General features: G+C 48.6%; 1 protein-coding gene across 1 annotated transcript in view; it reads left to right on the forward strand.

The window, feature by feature from the left end:
- The window catches only part of PLCG2 (phospholipase C gamma 2), a 146805-nt gene that overhangs the window by 76118 nt on the left and 54930 nt on the right, over window positions 1-15757 (forward strand). Inside the window, exons 8-12 of the mRNA XM_070612379.1 lie at window positions 7042-7085; window positions 8955-9027; window positions 12725-12826; window positions 13577-13695; window positions 15222-15307. Of these exons, the coding sequence (XP_070468480.1) occupies window positions 7042-7085; window positions 8955-9027; window positions 12725-12826; window positions 13577-13695; window positions 15222-15307 (424 nt within the window). The remainder of the gene's footprint in view (window positions 1-7041; window positions 7086-8954; window positions 9028-12724; window positions 12827-13576; window positions 13696-15221; window positions 15308-15757) is intronic.

Genomic DNA, 15757 nt, shown 5'->3' on the forward strand with positions numbered 1-15757 from the left:
CTTGGGGGAATTCATATTAAGATCCAGATTTTTGGCTTGGCTTGAAAAAAATTGAGATGTGGCTATACATGGGTCCTGAGTTCCCCTTGGTGCCTTCTGAGTAGGAAGGAAGCATACAGTCTCTGGTTTGTCCCAGACCCCCTACTGCCTACCCAGCTCTCTCTACTAATTGATGCTGCCTTCCTGGCCCCAGAGACTTTTTCCGTCATCATCTTCTCATTTCCACCATTGCAGGGTATAACTTGCCAGTGGGGCCGCTGGTATTTTAATCCACTGACTTGGAATTTGAATAACAAGCCCCCAGCTCTATAGTTAGTGGCCATCTTGAGAAACCTCACTGCTCTTGTGTAGGTAAATGCTCCTCCCCTAACTGTTAGCATATAATTTCCTTCCAGAGCTCCTCACTGGCAGCATGAGGGCAGAGAAAAGCACTAGCTGCGTGCTTTTAGGGGCTCCGCTGGATTTCTCAGGTTCCTTGGGGAGACAGGGCTGTGTGTGGTGATTGATGACCCCCACACCTAAATCCAGAGAGTGGGTTCCTGCTAGAGGTTTCCAGCTTGAGGTTGCCAGTTCCCTCTTGTGTCTGACCACCTGCTTGTGTTGCTGCTCTTAAGCCTCGAAGCTTCCAAAAGTTTGGCAGCAGCGGGAAGATAAGAAATTTAATTGCATGTGTGTCCCCATGTAATAACCGTATTATGAATAAAGATCATAGGTAACATTTCCTAAGTGTGCACTATATGCTGGCTGCCACACTAAGTGTTTTACATACATTTAATTCTCTTCACGGCCCTGTGAGAAAGCTATTGTTATGATCCCCATTTTACAGATGAAGAAACTGAGGCTCGGAGAGCTTCCTTGCTGGAGGTCATGCAGCTAGTAAGCGACAGAGCTAGGATTTGAGTTCTCCTTTGCCCCACTTTAGTGCCTAGCCACTGATACTTCTGTTTAATTTTTTAAACTTTTGTATTAAGGGAAATTTCAAACATATACAAGCATCGATAATAGTATAACAACCCCCCGGTGTACCCGTCAGCCAGGGTCAGCAATGGTCAACTCATGGCCATCTTATTTCATCTAGGTGCTTACCCGCTTCCCTCTTCTCATGAAGGACTTGGAAGCAAACCTAAGATATTGTATTATTTCTTCCTTAAATATTTTAACCTGGTACCCAGCTTCATAACTCCTACTTTGCTGCCTCCCCACCAAACCTGCGAAGTCCTCGCTGGGTAGTGGAGGCTGGGGGTCAGGCATTTACAGGCCCTGGTTATGAGTGAGGGTGGCTGACTCATTTCAGTCTTGGTCTTGGTCCAGGACTTGAGTTCACTCCTGTGTGATGAGGTGGTTGGGTTCCTGTTTATTTATGTATGTTTCTGCCCTTTGCCATTTCATATGATCTCTTCTTGGTACTCTCTAGTAGATTACTTTGGGAATATAATTACTTTGGGAATGTGTTAGGCTTCTGCATTTGTTATGTGTTGCTGCCTAACAGTTACCACGATGCACATTTGTTCTCTCATGGTGTCTTGGGCTCAGGCATCCAGGCACACTTTAGCTGGCTTCTCTGCTTTGGGGTCTCACAAGGCTGCATTTAAGATTTCCACTGGGGCTGTGATCTTATCTGAGGCCCAGATGGGCAAAGATCTGCCTCCAAGCTCACGTGGTTGTGGCAGCATTCAGTTCCTTGCAGCCAGAGGACTGAGGGCTTTAGCGTCTTGCTGGCTGGAGGCTGCCCACAGCTCCTTAGTATACGGGGCTCCCCTGCGTGGCTGTTTTCTTTCTCAAAGCCAGCGAGACGGGTGCCTAAATTGGATGTAACATCATCATGTAATCACGTACACGTAATCGTGTACATCCGATCACTTTTGCAAGTGATAGGACTAATGCAAAGGTGTGAATACCAGGAGGTGGCAATCCTGGGGCCATCTTAAAAGTCTGTCCACTATGGGTTCCCATGAACTCATGTTTCAGAGTTTCTCTCCAGCGGCTCACAAGTAATCAACAATCAACTTGCAAATTATGTCCAGTGAAATTCAGAGAACAAATGCCTTCCCAACCCCAAAAGATGCCAGAGAACATAAATACACACACCGTCTGCCATCCCATTACTATCCACCTGGAGTCGAATGCAAGTGTTTTCTGCTTCTGGTTTGCCTGTTAAAATAGAAAACAACTCTGCTATGAGTGTTTTTAAGGTGGCACTAATCTTCCTTTAGCGTTACTTTTAGGTAAGAGCAATATTAAATTTCCTGACCCTCAGTCTTGTCTGTCATATGGGGGTGACAGTGTCCATCCTTGTTGCTTGTTGAGAGGATTAAAGGAGCTCGTAGGTATCAGTCACCCAGCGGAGTGTCCGGCCCACACGTGGCCCCCAGACCATGGTATTTACTACTATCATCAGCCTCTCCTTTCATGAGGCAGAATCACCCTGGGAGGAAGCGAGGGCAGCTGGTCTCTGGCGCTCCTGGTCCCTGTCCTGTTTCAAAAAGACCAACGTGGTCAAAATAGTGGCTTTCTCGGAGTGTCTTGATATCTCACTGTGTTGATGCAGAAGACCAGGCAGCTCTTGATGGGAAATCCATTTCTGATGTTTGAATAAATTTTCTTATAAGCGAAGTAATGTGTCTTCATTACCTAAAAGTAGAAAGTGACATAAATAAAAAGAAAATTAAAATGCCTGCAAATGTACCCAGGATTATATCTGCAATTACACATTCAGGAAGAAGTTTAATGTTTATTCTTCCAGATGTTACACGGGTGTGAGTGTGTGGGAAATGAATGATTAACATTCTGTAATGATATTTTGGTGGAGGATTCCGGAAAACATCTGAGATTATTTTAATCAGTGGCCTGGCGAGAAGTGTCTGCAGTGCAGAATTTGGCAGAGCATAATCTCTGGTTAGCTTTTCTCTCACTGCCCTTTTCCCTTTGGCCTCCTGGAACCAAATGGCTCACATGACCTGCTCAGCACAGATAGTGTGTAAAATGAGTTACGGCCACATGGAAAAGTCAATTCCCTGACCCCAGGTGGACCTCGGGACCTCTGGGCTGTTGCTTCTGTGCTCCCCTCCCTGGGTGGTGACTGCCCCTTCTCTTGGGGACTGAAAGTTATAGGTGACTTTTCCAGGTAGCCTTTGAATTTTCCCCAGAGAATATTAATTTATCCATTATTTTAGTCATTCATTCAATAAATGTTTGAGTGACCTGAGAAGGCACAGTGGTTAACAAAGCAGACACGGCCCCTGATCTCATTGATCCTTTGCTGCGGTTGAAGGGGTCAGGGACGTCGCCCAGAGTTGCATGGTGGGGCAGGATGAACGCCCTGGTTTGGTAGAATTTGACTCCATAAGCCTACACAATAAGGCTGAAATAAATTAATTGCTGCCTCCACTGTGTGCCTGTAGCATCTAGAATATTCTTCTCTTATTGCTAGGATGCCACTGTTTACTTTGTGTGCATTTGCTCGTGTTGTGTGGGGCAGTAGAGATTTACCAGGTGGACCTGGGTTGAAATTGTGGCCCCTCGACTTGCTAGGTGTGTCATCTTGGAGAAAGTACTTGTCCTCTCTGAGCCTGTTTCTTGTTTCTGAAATGGGGTTTATTTTACTGCCTTCCTGATAAGATTGGTGTGAGGGGCTCGTGGCTGCCCTGTGCCAGCTCACAGACAGGCCCTATTCGTTTCCCAGGGCTGCCGTGACAAAGGACCAGAACTGAGTGGCTTACCAGAACAGAAATGTTTTCTCTCACGGTTCTGGAGGTTCAAAGTCTGAAATCAGGGTGTTGGAGGAGCCACACTCCCTCCGAAGGCTCTAAGGGAGAATCTGTTGCTTGCCTCCTGCCCAGCTCCTGGAGTTTGCCGATAATCCTGGGTGCTCCTTACCTTGTAGGTGCATCTCTCCAGTCTCTGCCTCCGTCGTCACTTGGCCGCCTTCTCCGCATGTGTGTCTGTCTCCAGCTCTCCCTCTCTTTGTAAGGACTCAGTCATTGGATGAGGGCCCACCCTAATCTAGTATGACCTTGCCTCAACTTGATCGTGTCCGTTAAGACCCTATTTTTGAATAAGGTCATGTTCACAGCTACCAGGGGTTAGGACTTCGACATATCTTTTGGGGGACACAATTCTGCCCGTAACGTGCGACTTTCCATCTGTGTAATGTCCTCCTCGATACATCCTCCCGTTCTAACTGCTGCCCCATTTCTCTGCCCCTATAGAGTGACCTACTCTGGGGACACCGTCTACCCTACTGTCTCCGCTTCCCTCCCTCCCTCTCTTGAGCCCCTTCCGATCGTGGTTCCATGCCTGCCACCCCATAGCAGTGCATCTTGTCACGTCACCAGTGACCTCCGTGTTGACAAATCCAGTGGTCAGTCCTCTGGCCTTTATCTTGTCTGCTCAGTGGCAGGGGTCACACAGATGGTCCCTCTCTCTTTGGTTTTGTCACTTGGCTGTTGGATAATTCGCTGTCTTCATTCTTCTCTTACTTTGCTGTCATCCATCCTCTCATAGCGTCTTTGGCTGGGTCTTCTTCCGTTTCTTGGCATCTGAACCTTTGCATGTCCCAGGCAGAGCCGGTGCTTGGCTGGCATCTGCCATCCCAGTTGTTAAAATAGTCACTGCCAGAGGGAGCCCTTGAGTGCCCTCTACCCGCCCCCCCCCCCCCCCCCGTCCCGGGGAGTCTTGAGTGGACCCAGTGGGGGGCCATCCCAGTGCCTGCCAGCATGCCCGCCAGCCCACTGCTCATACACACCAACCGTGTCCTCGGGTGTCCTGGCCAGAGAGGGTGAGGCCCCGCCTTCCCTGCAGTTGTGCTGGCGCCAGAGGGACAAATGCCTGGTACCTGCTGCACCCTCAGAGTGGCCTCTAGCTGCTTTTGGGAAAAGACCCACCACACTGTTTCCTTCACGTTGCTGTCTTTCGTACATCCCACCCCAGATCTCAGTCCACAGAGCTCTTCCCATTATCTGCCACCTCCTGTACGATCGTATCCAGTCCCCTGGCTTCAAACAACGCCTTTATGCTGACTCCTCCCAGAAAGATATCTCCAGCCCCCACCTCTCCCCTAAATGCCTCTCTCCTTTTTACCTGCCAGTTTGCTTTTCCAAAGGTGCTTCTAGCCAGCATCTCACCCTGGAATGTCCAGGCCTCGTGATGCTCCCCCACGCCTGTCTCTGTTGCAGTGGCTGTGTAACTGGCCACCCTGTTGGATGAGCCCAGGAGTCACCTCGACGCCCTGTTTCCATTCTCCATGAGCCCCATTGCATTCAGCCAATATTCTAATATAGTCTCCAGCAGCGTGGCCTCTGAATTCTGAGAGAATCGGGTCTGAATCCGCTGTGCTGCCCGAGTGGTGAGCACCGGCCTGGTAATATTTGCCTCTTTGCTTTCAATGCATTCCCTGCTCTGCAGCCCAGGGGCCCGATTCTCGCACACACGTTCCCAGGCGCTTCTGCCAAGGGGCTTCCAGTCGGTTCAGCGAATGGGGTCACCTTAGGGAGATTGCGGCAGACGAGAGGAGGAGCCGGGGTGTTTCTCGCCATCTTTTCTGGCTCTGGAAGCGTCTGTGCCGTAGGGGCACCTCCTTCGTCCCAGCTCCCCAGCTCCCCGTGTGGCTGAAATGGGGTGGAGCTTTCTCTGCGCTCTGCTGAAAGGGATGGAAAGGGTTGGGCTGGCTTCAGGGACCACGTGGGGTGGGTCACTGATGGGGGGCCAGACACTGGGCTTTCTCCAGATGTGAGGAACCAGCTTCGGGGTTTGGGTTTGGAAGGGCTCTGGCCTCTCAGCTTTAAGCACCAGATTGACTTGGTGATCTAAGCACCAGATGTATCCACATAGCAAACAGCATGCATTACCTAAAACCTACCCCCTTTCTTTTTTCTTTTTTTAAATAAAGAAATAGCTGTGCTGTAAATTGCACATAAATGGAAGGAAGTACCTCTAAGTTTTTCTAAAAGAGAGGCTCTTAACTTTTTGTGGGTGACCTACTTCTCTGAGATGCTGATTAAAGCTACAGATCTTCTTTCCAAAAAAAATAAAGATACATGCCCAGACTTCCACAGAATTCCTAATGCTTTCTAGGGGCCTGTGGATGCCCTTTCTAGAACATTGATTGTCCACATGTCATTCTGGACTCTAAGCCCTTTGGCGAGTGGCCTGGGGAACTAGAGCAGGAGTCGTTCCATATCGTTGGCATTTATGACTCGACAGCGGCCACATTTCCATTTGTGCCCTGAATTATTCAAACCCGTATCGAATCACAGACCTCTCAAAGTAATCCGACCTCACCAGACATGGTCATGGTATGTGTGCGTGTGTGTGTGGTGTGTGGATGTGTCCAGTGTTTCTTTCTTCCTCTGGAATTCAAAGATTGGAAATCAGCTCGCTGAAATATTAAGGATTTGGAGTGTAGCTGTGAGGGTGTCGGAAAGTTTGTGTATTATTCTCTGGTGCGGGTTTCCATCCGGACACTGTTTGGAGAATAATTTGGTGAATCTGTCAAAGTCAATGTGCACACCCCGTGTCCATGCACTTTCCTGTCTAGAAATCGACCCAATGGAAATACTGGCATAAGTGGGCAAAGATATAGAGACAAGGACATTCTTTCTAATAGTGGATATAATCACAGAAAATCGATAATATACTTATTATGGAATACAATGTGGGTTTTCAAAGTAGCAAGGCAGGACTATTTGAGTTTGCAGAATAATGGTAAAGCTTGAAACAAAAGCGAATAGTTGGGAGACATGGATGTAATATGTTATGATCAGATATAGTTAAATGAATATCCATAAAACAAATTCTAGAAGGAAACCTACCAAATTATTAAGAATGGTTGCTTCTCAAGAATAAGACTATGGAATGGGTGAGAAAAGACTTCCGTCTTTTGCTTCATAAATTTCAGTTATATTTGAATATTTACAAGTCATACAAATTACAATGATAATTGTTTAACCACAGAAAAGATCTATTCATTTGCATTAAGTAGCTTGACTTGTCTAACATTCTTATTTTTGTGTGTGTGTTTTTTTTTTCTATTTTCTATTTCAGATTCTTGACGAATTCAAAAAGGATTCTTCTGTGTTCATCTTGGGGTGAGGCACCTCTTCTGGGTTGTTGATATTCAGGGCAGCTGTGTGAGGCGTGGTGCCCTTGTGGGTCCTCCCAGCCCGGCCACCTGGCCCCTGGGAGGGCCACCTCTGTTGGCAGGTGCTGATCTCCACTGGGACAGGGTCCTCCTATTGGGGGATTGGCCATCTCGAGCCTGTGACGTGGATAAACATGACCAGCAACAGTGGGGTGTGTGGCGTGTTGGGAGGGTGGCCCAGAAGGTTCTGTAGAGAAGGTGGCATGCATTGGCACCTCCTTCTCCAGAGCATGCTTCATAGAAGAACATGACACGTTAATAGATTTTTTTTACCAAAATTCAAAGGATGTTAGTGGCCAAATGAGTTTGGGAAACCCTGGTTAAGCAGGGTTAACTGAATTAAAATGAATTGAGGTTTATAAAGGGCTTTACATGGTGCATGGCAAGGGCTCATAAATAGTGATAATGATATTATTAAAACATTAAGTGCTGCAGGACTTGTCAGATCCTTTACCTGATTCCCCTAGTCGGGGGTTTATAAAGTGTTCTGTGATTCCCAAGCCTGTCTGTCTGGGAGAAATGGTTGCCATGGAGTTAATAGCACCTATAACATGATTTGTAGCCCACTGACCTAGGTCTGCTTTTTGGAACCAGCCCTTACCGGTGAGAACACTTCCTGCTCTTGCTTCTACACCCAGGACCCATATATAAAATGAATCTGATTTTTATGTAGTATTTTAATGAAAAGATTAGTGTGAGACCGTGAGGCTGGTTAGGAAGGAAAGTTAGAAATGCACTTGTAATGAACTTCCATAGATTTTTGGACCCTGATGTTTAGTAAAGGGAGAAACCTTAAGCATGTTTGGTCTCCTGTGTTTTAAAAAGACGCTCGCCCCCTCCCCCCATCTCACCAGTGAGAGCTCAGGGAAAAGTACAGACTTCCCTGGGCAGCTCTGTTCTACAGGACGTACTTTCCGCAGAAACCAGGGTCAATTGTGCCAGTCTGGTGAGGTCTTGGTTTCTTGGGAGCATCCTCTTCATGAGGCCATCTGTCAGCAAGCTGCTGGCCGAGCTGGAGTGTCCCTTTATTCAGGGTGAAGGGTTTTCCTCATCTCAAATGGAAAATTCTCCCACCGTGGGCCTCTGATTGCTCCATGGCCTGTGTCTTGCATGTTCCAGCTGGTTCTCCCCATCAGCCCAGGATCTGGGGGGCTTCATCTGGCCCCCACTCCTGCCTCAGAGCCCTCGATGGCTCAGAAAACTGTGGATTGCGGCTCCTGATGAGACCCTTTGATGTGGGCCCTGTTCACTTCTGCATTGGCTCCCCCTAAATGCTGTCCACGTGCAGCCCTATGCAAGTTAGCTGTGCATGCGCGTGTCCGTGCCACCCTCCCCTTTTCCTTTAGCCTTTGCGTATATGGTTGCTTTCGCCTGGGACCCTTTCTACCTCCTCTGGCTAACCCTCCTCCTTCTTGGAGACTCCATCAGATGCTTCTTCCTCCAGAAAGCCCCCCTGGCCCTCCAGGGCTCTGCTTGGGCTGCCACCTCCTCTCCATACCACACTGTACCCTGACTGCCCGCTCTGCCGGTCTCCCCCAAGGCCACACTCCCCATCGCAGGGCGAGGTGCACAGGATCCCCCCGGGAGCAGCTAGGTGCAGGTTCCAGGGCCTCCGCCCTCTGAGACTCTGGCTCCAGGGCCCCTCTGAATCCTTCTGGGTCAGTCATTGTCTCGGTCACCTGTGTCTTCCTGTTGGTCAGCCTGGCACCTGGCACCACAGAGGGACGTGGCAGGGCTCTCTGGGTGGCAGGCTGCCCTCTCGACTCCTCTGTTGAATGTGTCCATCTCTAAATGCCCCCCCTTTCCCCGAGGACAGCAACACCGACCGGCCGGATGCCTCCGCTGTTCACCTGCACGACTTCCAGCGGTTTCTCTTACATGAACAGCAGGTGAGAGCACAGCAGGGCTGGGGGAGCTGCCTGGGGCAGTGTCTCACCTTCTCCCCACCTGCCGCCTGTCTTCCCCTGGCTGCCACTGTGGTCTCCCTGTCCACGGCTGCTCTGGCACCTCAGGCTCTGGAATGAGAACAGCCTCATATCAGCCTTTTTTCAAGGCACACTTTGAGGAAGAAGAATGACAATCATGGGGCGGCAGGGGTGGGCCTTGCGGGCGGGGGCGTCCTCGCCTGGCTGGCTTCTGCTCCTTTTCCTGGCTCATCTCAGGAGTCACCTCCCCAGGAAGCCTGTCCTGACTGATGGAGGATGTGACTAGGTGGAAAGCCAGCCAGGTCCTTTGGGGGATAAACCAGCACAGCTGTTCTTAAACAGATGCCGTGTGGGAGGTCTCCCTGAATGTTTATGTGCGGGCTCCGAGCCCATGGCAGAGGCAGGGAGTTTCATGTGGGGCAGTGGTTTCCGCCAGGGCGGTTCTGCCCCCCGGGGGGGACATTGGGCATGCCTGGAGATATTTTGGTTGTCACAACTGGGGGCTGCCACTAGCATCTAGAGGGTAGAGGCCAGGGGTGCTGCTCAACATCCTAAAATGCACAGATCAGCCCCTCGCTGCCCACAGCAAGGAATTACCCAACCCCGAATGTCTGTCGTGCCGGGCTTGAGAAACCCTCAGCTTGAGGGAGATAAACCTGAGATCCTCTTACGAGCTGTGCGACCTTGGGCAGGTAGTTGGACCCTTCTGTACCCCATTTTCTCCTTCTTTAAATGGAGATGAGAGCCCTACCTCTCAGAATTGTGGGGATCGGAGAAGATAGTATTGATCTTTGGCTGTGTGTATGAGTATGTGTGTACGTGCATAGTCACGTGTATATTTAAATTTTTTCTTTATATCGCTAGAGTCTCATTTACTTTTTGTTCCTCATTTAATTGTTTGGTTTTGGTTTTAGTAGACTGTATTTTTTAGAGCAGTTTTAGGTTCACAGCAATATTCAGCTCATTTGTTTTTAGAAATCTTTGTATTGCAGAGCATCTCAAACATACATAGAAGTACATGGATGGGCATCGCGAGCCACCATGTGCCCATCACTCAGATTAAAAAGTTACGGACGTTTTTGACAATTTTATTTCACCTGTCTTCCATGTCCACACCCATGTGCCTCCCATCTCCTCTCCCTTCTTCATTTCTTTGCTGAAAAATTTTAAAGTAATCCTCAGACTATGTATTATGCCATTTGTAAATACTTCAATATGTCTCTCTTACGGATATAGACTCCTTTTTTATAAATGTAACCGTAATACTCCTCTTACACCTTACTCAATAAACACTGATTTCTTAATGTCATCCAATACATGGCCCATGTTCAGATTTAATTGATTACAGAGAGAATAATGAACAGAAACACAGACTTTTCACGAGGCCAGCCACATGGAGGCCCAGGCAGTGATGATGGCTCCTGTGGTACATGATAAATGGTGACTGAGGACTTGAAGTGTCACGACCTCCCCACGTGGGGTTGAATGACAGTGATGGAGAGAAGGCTTATTTACCCAGCCTGAGGCTGTGCCTGAGGGCAGGTAAAATGAATGAATTCTGTTGGACACGTTACCTGCTGGGTACCGTGTTGCCAGGGGCGTGAAGCAGAGAGAGGCAGGTGTTTCTGTCTTTCTCGCCCTCCTCTTCCTTGCCCTGAATGACTTGCTTTTGTAGGGAGCTATTGGCATTAAATGGTTAAATTCCTGGGGACAGGTAGCTTTTGATCCTAGAATTTGCCACCCAGTTTTGGTTCATTTATTACAGGGAGAGTCCCAGGCTTTCCCCACCCTGGCCCCTTCACTGGGCTGCCCTCGGAGATCAGGGAGCTGGGCCAGGAGCAAAGTGCAGGAGCTCTCTCCCCGCGTGTGGGGAGTTAGGACCCAGGCAGCTCACAAGTGTCCGTGTGAGTGTGCTCGGTAGGAACCACAGGCTGGATGTCAAGGATGGGAACCCTGAGCCATCAGTCTGGCTGACCTGTGATGTCCTGTATCCTCGGTGCTCTGGAGGATGCTGGCATGAAGCAGAGCTAGTCGTTTAGGACATTTGTTTGGGGCGATGGTTGCTCATGGGTGGAATAACCATGGCAACACTTGGTCTGCAAATGAGTACAAATCTTTAGCAAGTGCTTTGGCAATATGCAATTAAAATGAAAACTGAAAAAAGGTTCATATACTTTGATTAGATAATTGCCCTCCTAGGAACTTATCCTAAAGAAATATGGCAGCATTTTTAATAGAAGTGAAAATTTGGAACTAATCTGGTTAAATGTGCTACAGTCCTGCCCTGGGAGAGCTGAGTGACACTATAAGAAGGGAGTTGAGGAAGCCCCCGGAACTGATGTGCCTGGGTTTGGTCTTGGGCTTATCACTGAGTTAAATTATTTAATCACGTGAAGCCTCAGTCTCCCCATTTATATAACACGGAAAATAATAGGTACCTCCTGGGGTTGTGTGAGTTCAAAGTGAGCCACTGTGTGGAAAAGGTTTAGCACAGAGCCTGGCCTACAGTCCCTGCCTGGTGTGGACTGACATCACCATTTTTATTCCTTTCACCATTATTCTTGTCATCATTTTTATTATTATAGATGCCTTGCACAATACCCCACATTAAATAGATACATTTTTTTAACCCCCAGAGTATTCACATTTTATTTTATTTTTCAAAGATTTTATTTTTTCCTTTTTCTCCCCAAAGCCCCCCAGTACATAGTTGTATATTCTTCGTTGTGGGTCCTTCTAGTTGTGGCATGTGGGACACTGCCTCAGCGTGGCTTGATGAGCAGTGCCATGTCCGCGCCCAGGATTCGAACCAACGAAACACTGGGCCGCCTGCAGCGGAGTGTGCGAACTTAACCACTCGGTCACGGGGCCAGCCCCCAGAGTATTCACATTTTAAACTCCTTTAGGCAGAAGATTTTTTATTCACAGCCATCTAGTGCCTGGTTATATCAGTTAAGTACCCACGCTTTTTGTGCAAAAGCTCTGTAGAAAAAGGAAGGAGGAAGCTTCTGGCATTTTGGGGGCATCTTGGCCTGGCAAAGTGTTTGCATTCAGTATCCTACCATTTGAGTTTCATGTTCTAGTATTCAAAGATTGTAACACCTCTCTATGTAAATGAACTGGCTGTTCCCAGCCTCCTGGCTGTTTTGTGTCCCTTATCCAAGTAGATTTGCAAGAATCAACAGCCAGGCTCGTTGTTGATTTGCACCTAGTGCCAGGGGGCCATTTCTCCACACCTCATTTGTATCTGTCCTTACGCTTTTCTTTCTTTCAAACATCCTGGTTTGACCCTTCCCACCCAACCACACACACATCTGGTAGCACATTTGCTTTTATTATACATAAAGATTGAGGTTCCAGAATATTTGAAACCCAGAAAGCATTAGTCAAAGTTGAATTTATGGGTCATGTTTCATCCCTTTGCCTGAGGAATATTTGGGGTTTTAGGGTTTGGAGAGGAAGCCAGTGAAGTTACTTTGTATTATGTATTCTCCCAGAAACTCTGTGCATGGATATTATGATTTCCATGTAACAGACAAGGAGGCACAGAGAGGGTGTGTGGTTTGCCCGGGGTCAGCCAGGCGAGTAACCTCGGTGGTCTGTCATAACTTTTTGGCCAGTCCTCTATTTGGTGAATTCTTGTTCTTTTTGTCATTCTAAGGAACACTGGGCTCAGGATCTGAACAGAGTCCGTGAGCGGATGACAAAGTTCATCGACGACACGATGAGGGAAACTGCTGAGCCCTTCTTGTTCGTCGATGAGGTGAGTGCGTTCCTTGTGAGACAAGGGCTGGTTTTTTCCAGGTTTTGAATTATCTCAGCCTTTCATTTTTCTCATCCTTCTCTGTTGACCTTGCTGCCTGGGTGTGTTCTTTGCTTTCGTCAATAGAGGGCGTCTGCTGCCGGGGAGCGCATTATAAGTGCCACAAATTCAGAGGTTTATGGGCAGCCTGTGCGCCCCCGAAATGGTTGTGTTTGGCTCTGCGTGAGGCATCAGGGGAGGTGAGACGGAGGGAGAAATGGGGAGCTCCTGTCCCATCTAACATTCTTCCCAGGAAGCAGAATGTTACCCCAGTGTCACTCGATCTCCTAATTTTCTTTATTTTTTTCAAAGGGATCAGGAATTGGAATATGACATTTCCTGCCTTTTAGATGTTATGATACTGTTAATGTTTTGTTTCTCAAGTTGGGTGGTGGGTTCACAAATGTTCATGGTATTATCATGCCTTAAAACTTATATATGGGAAGCATATGGTCTTGTAGAGTCACATATTTTAGGATACACATTAAAAAGGAAAATGTTGTATAGGTCAATGAAACGTGCATCGATACAGCCTATTACAGCCTGAGCTTCTGCACTGAAAACTTGGGTAACTGAGGCCTGGAGACCACCTGCTGAGTTGACGTATGAGAGCTACCAGTCCCCCGGGTTGACATAGCCAGGAAGAACCCGGCACCACCCATCCTTGTCCCCATCGTGCTGACCCCATCTGTGTGTTTGTGACTCTCCTAGTTCCTCACGTACCTGTTTTCACGGGAGAACAGCATCTGGGATGAGAAGTATGACGTGGTGGACATGCAGGACATGAACAACCCCTTGTCACATTACTGGATCTCCTCATCCCACAATACGTGAGTTTGGCCATGAGCCTGGAATGGGTCCGGCAGATGAAGGGCAATATGGCAGGTGTTCCATTGCGCTGCTCTGGCAAAGAGTGCGGGACGTGGGTGGAGTGCAGGGCGCCGCTGTTGAGATGAGAATATACAGAAGCTTCTGGAAGGGGTGAGGAAGTGTACTTCTCTTTCCCGGTTGGCATTGCAGTAATAACCCTTTTTCTGCGGCCCTGAGAAGCAAATCCGCAGAGCTGGTTTTCATGGTTTGGCATTGCATAGTAGCCACAGCAAAGCAATGGAATTAGTCATGGAACTGATGTTTACTGAGTGTCTGCCCCGCTTGCTGGGTACCAGGGATACAGCAGTGAACAGGGCAGGATGAACAGCACTGTCCTCATGTGCTTGGAGGAGAAGAGACCTCCTTTGAATCTTAGTGAAAAATAAGAGTGGATGAGAGGAGAATCAGTGGTGAGGCCAGGAGGAGAGTTTTAGACAGAGGACCAGCATATGCAAAGGCCCAGGGGTAGGAGGAACTGAAAGGAGGCTAAGACTAGACTGTGGACTCCAGGAGGGTGAGTGGCAGGAGAGGAGGCCGGCAGAATCTGCTTGAGTGGAATCTTTTAAGTGACAGCGAGGGTAGCGGGAGCCACTGATGGGCTTTAAGCCAGAGAGCAACATGCTCAAATTGACATCTTCGGAAGATTACCATGATTGCACAAAAGAGAATAGACTGGAAGAGAGAAGTGGATGGTACACTCAAGTGTCAATATTAGCATCCTTCTAAAGGGAGAGGGTGAAGGCCTTGGACCCTGGGCACCCAGAGAGCTGTCGATTGGTACGTCCCCAAGTGTCGTTCCAGTCAGAAGTCAGGGGAAGGCGCTTCAGTTCAGCTCCAGGCTTTCTGGAAGATGAAGTCTTTTTCAGGGGCAAATTGATCTCATGGTTCCCTCTTCCCCACCATGTCCTTTGGTTTAAGAGTTTGTGTCTTAGGATGGTGAATTCTACCAAACCAGGATAGTTAAGGAACTTCAACTCTTAGAAAAGAGGAGTCATGGTGAGGAGGAGAATGCATAAAAAGTATTTCATTGTCACTTCTGGCAGACATAGTTCCTAGCGTAGTAAATTCCACCCTTAGTCTTTGAACACCTGTTCAGTGCCTGCCTGGAGCCTGATATCAAAATGGTGGCCCATCTCTGCTGTTTAGACCCAGAGCCTCGTGGGCAGCCGTGGAGGGGTTGTTAATTTATCATCCACTGTTATCTTACTCCTCACACCCTTTGACCCAGTTCTTCAAAGACCGCACGGTCTCTTCCCTATGCTTGGATGGCCAAGGTGGTTATTGTTCAAATCCTACAATGTGGCCTGAGTCTAAGGCTCATGACTGGCGTGGCCACACGACAGCGTGTGTCTGCCCCAGATCCTAACCGTGGGTCTTTCTAGACAGGAAGGACTCAGGACTTTGGGGGCTTGGACTGAGAAGTTCCCCAAGGACGCCCTGAGGTGCAGGCCTGCTGCCACACGGCCGCCCACCTCCTTTCCTTCAGGTACCTCACAGGTGACCAGCTGCGGAGCGAGTCGTCCACGGAAGCGTACATCCGCTGTCTGCGGATGGGCTGTCGCTGCATCGAGCGTGAGTGATTTTGCTGGCAGACAGAACACTATGGCACATCGAGGCTAGCCATATCGTTGCTTGATGCTTTTTTAGTTTTAAAGGCCTGCATAGTGGGGATGGGCGGGACAGGCTGAGGGAGAACCCAGGTGCCCGTAGCATCTGGGGTGAGGGATGTGGCCATCAACCACCAAGGACCTTTCCCCAGAAGAAAATTGTGCCCCAGACAAGGAGTGCTGTCAAGCCTGGTGCCAGGTTGGAGCCGTAAACCCTTGGGCTGTGGTTTTGGGCATCTAGAAAGTATCCTGATACAACGGAAGGGCTGGGAGGCTAGTAGCAAAGATGGCTTTATTATGCTGCTTTTCTCCCCAGCTTCCCTTTGGGCTGTTTTTAGAGGAAGGCAAACGCCCTCTGTTTTAGCAGTTGGCCCACCTGGGAGCCACCCTGTCCGTTCTTCCCACAGTTGCTCAC

This window comes from Equus przewalskii, chromosome 3, assembly GCF_037783145.1.
Source record: "Equus przewalskii isolate Varuska chromosome 3, EquPr2, whole genome shotgun sequence".
Lineage (NCBI taxonomy): Eukaryota > Metazoa > Chordata > Mammalia > Perissodactyla > Equidae > Equus > Equus przewalskii.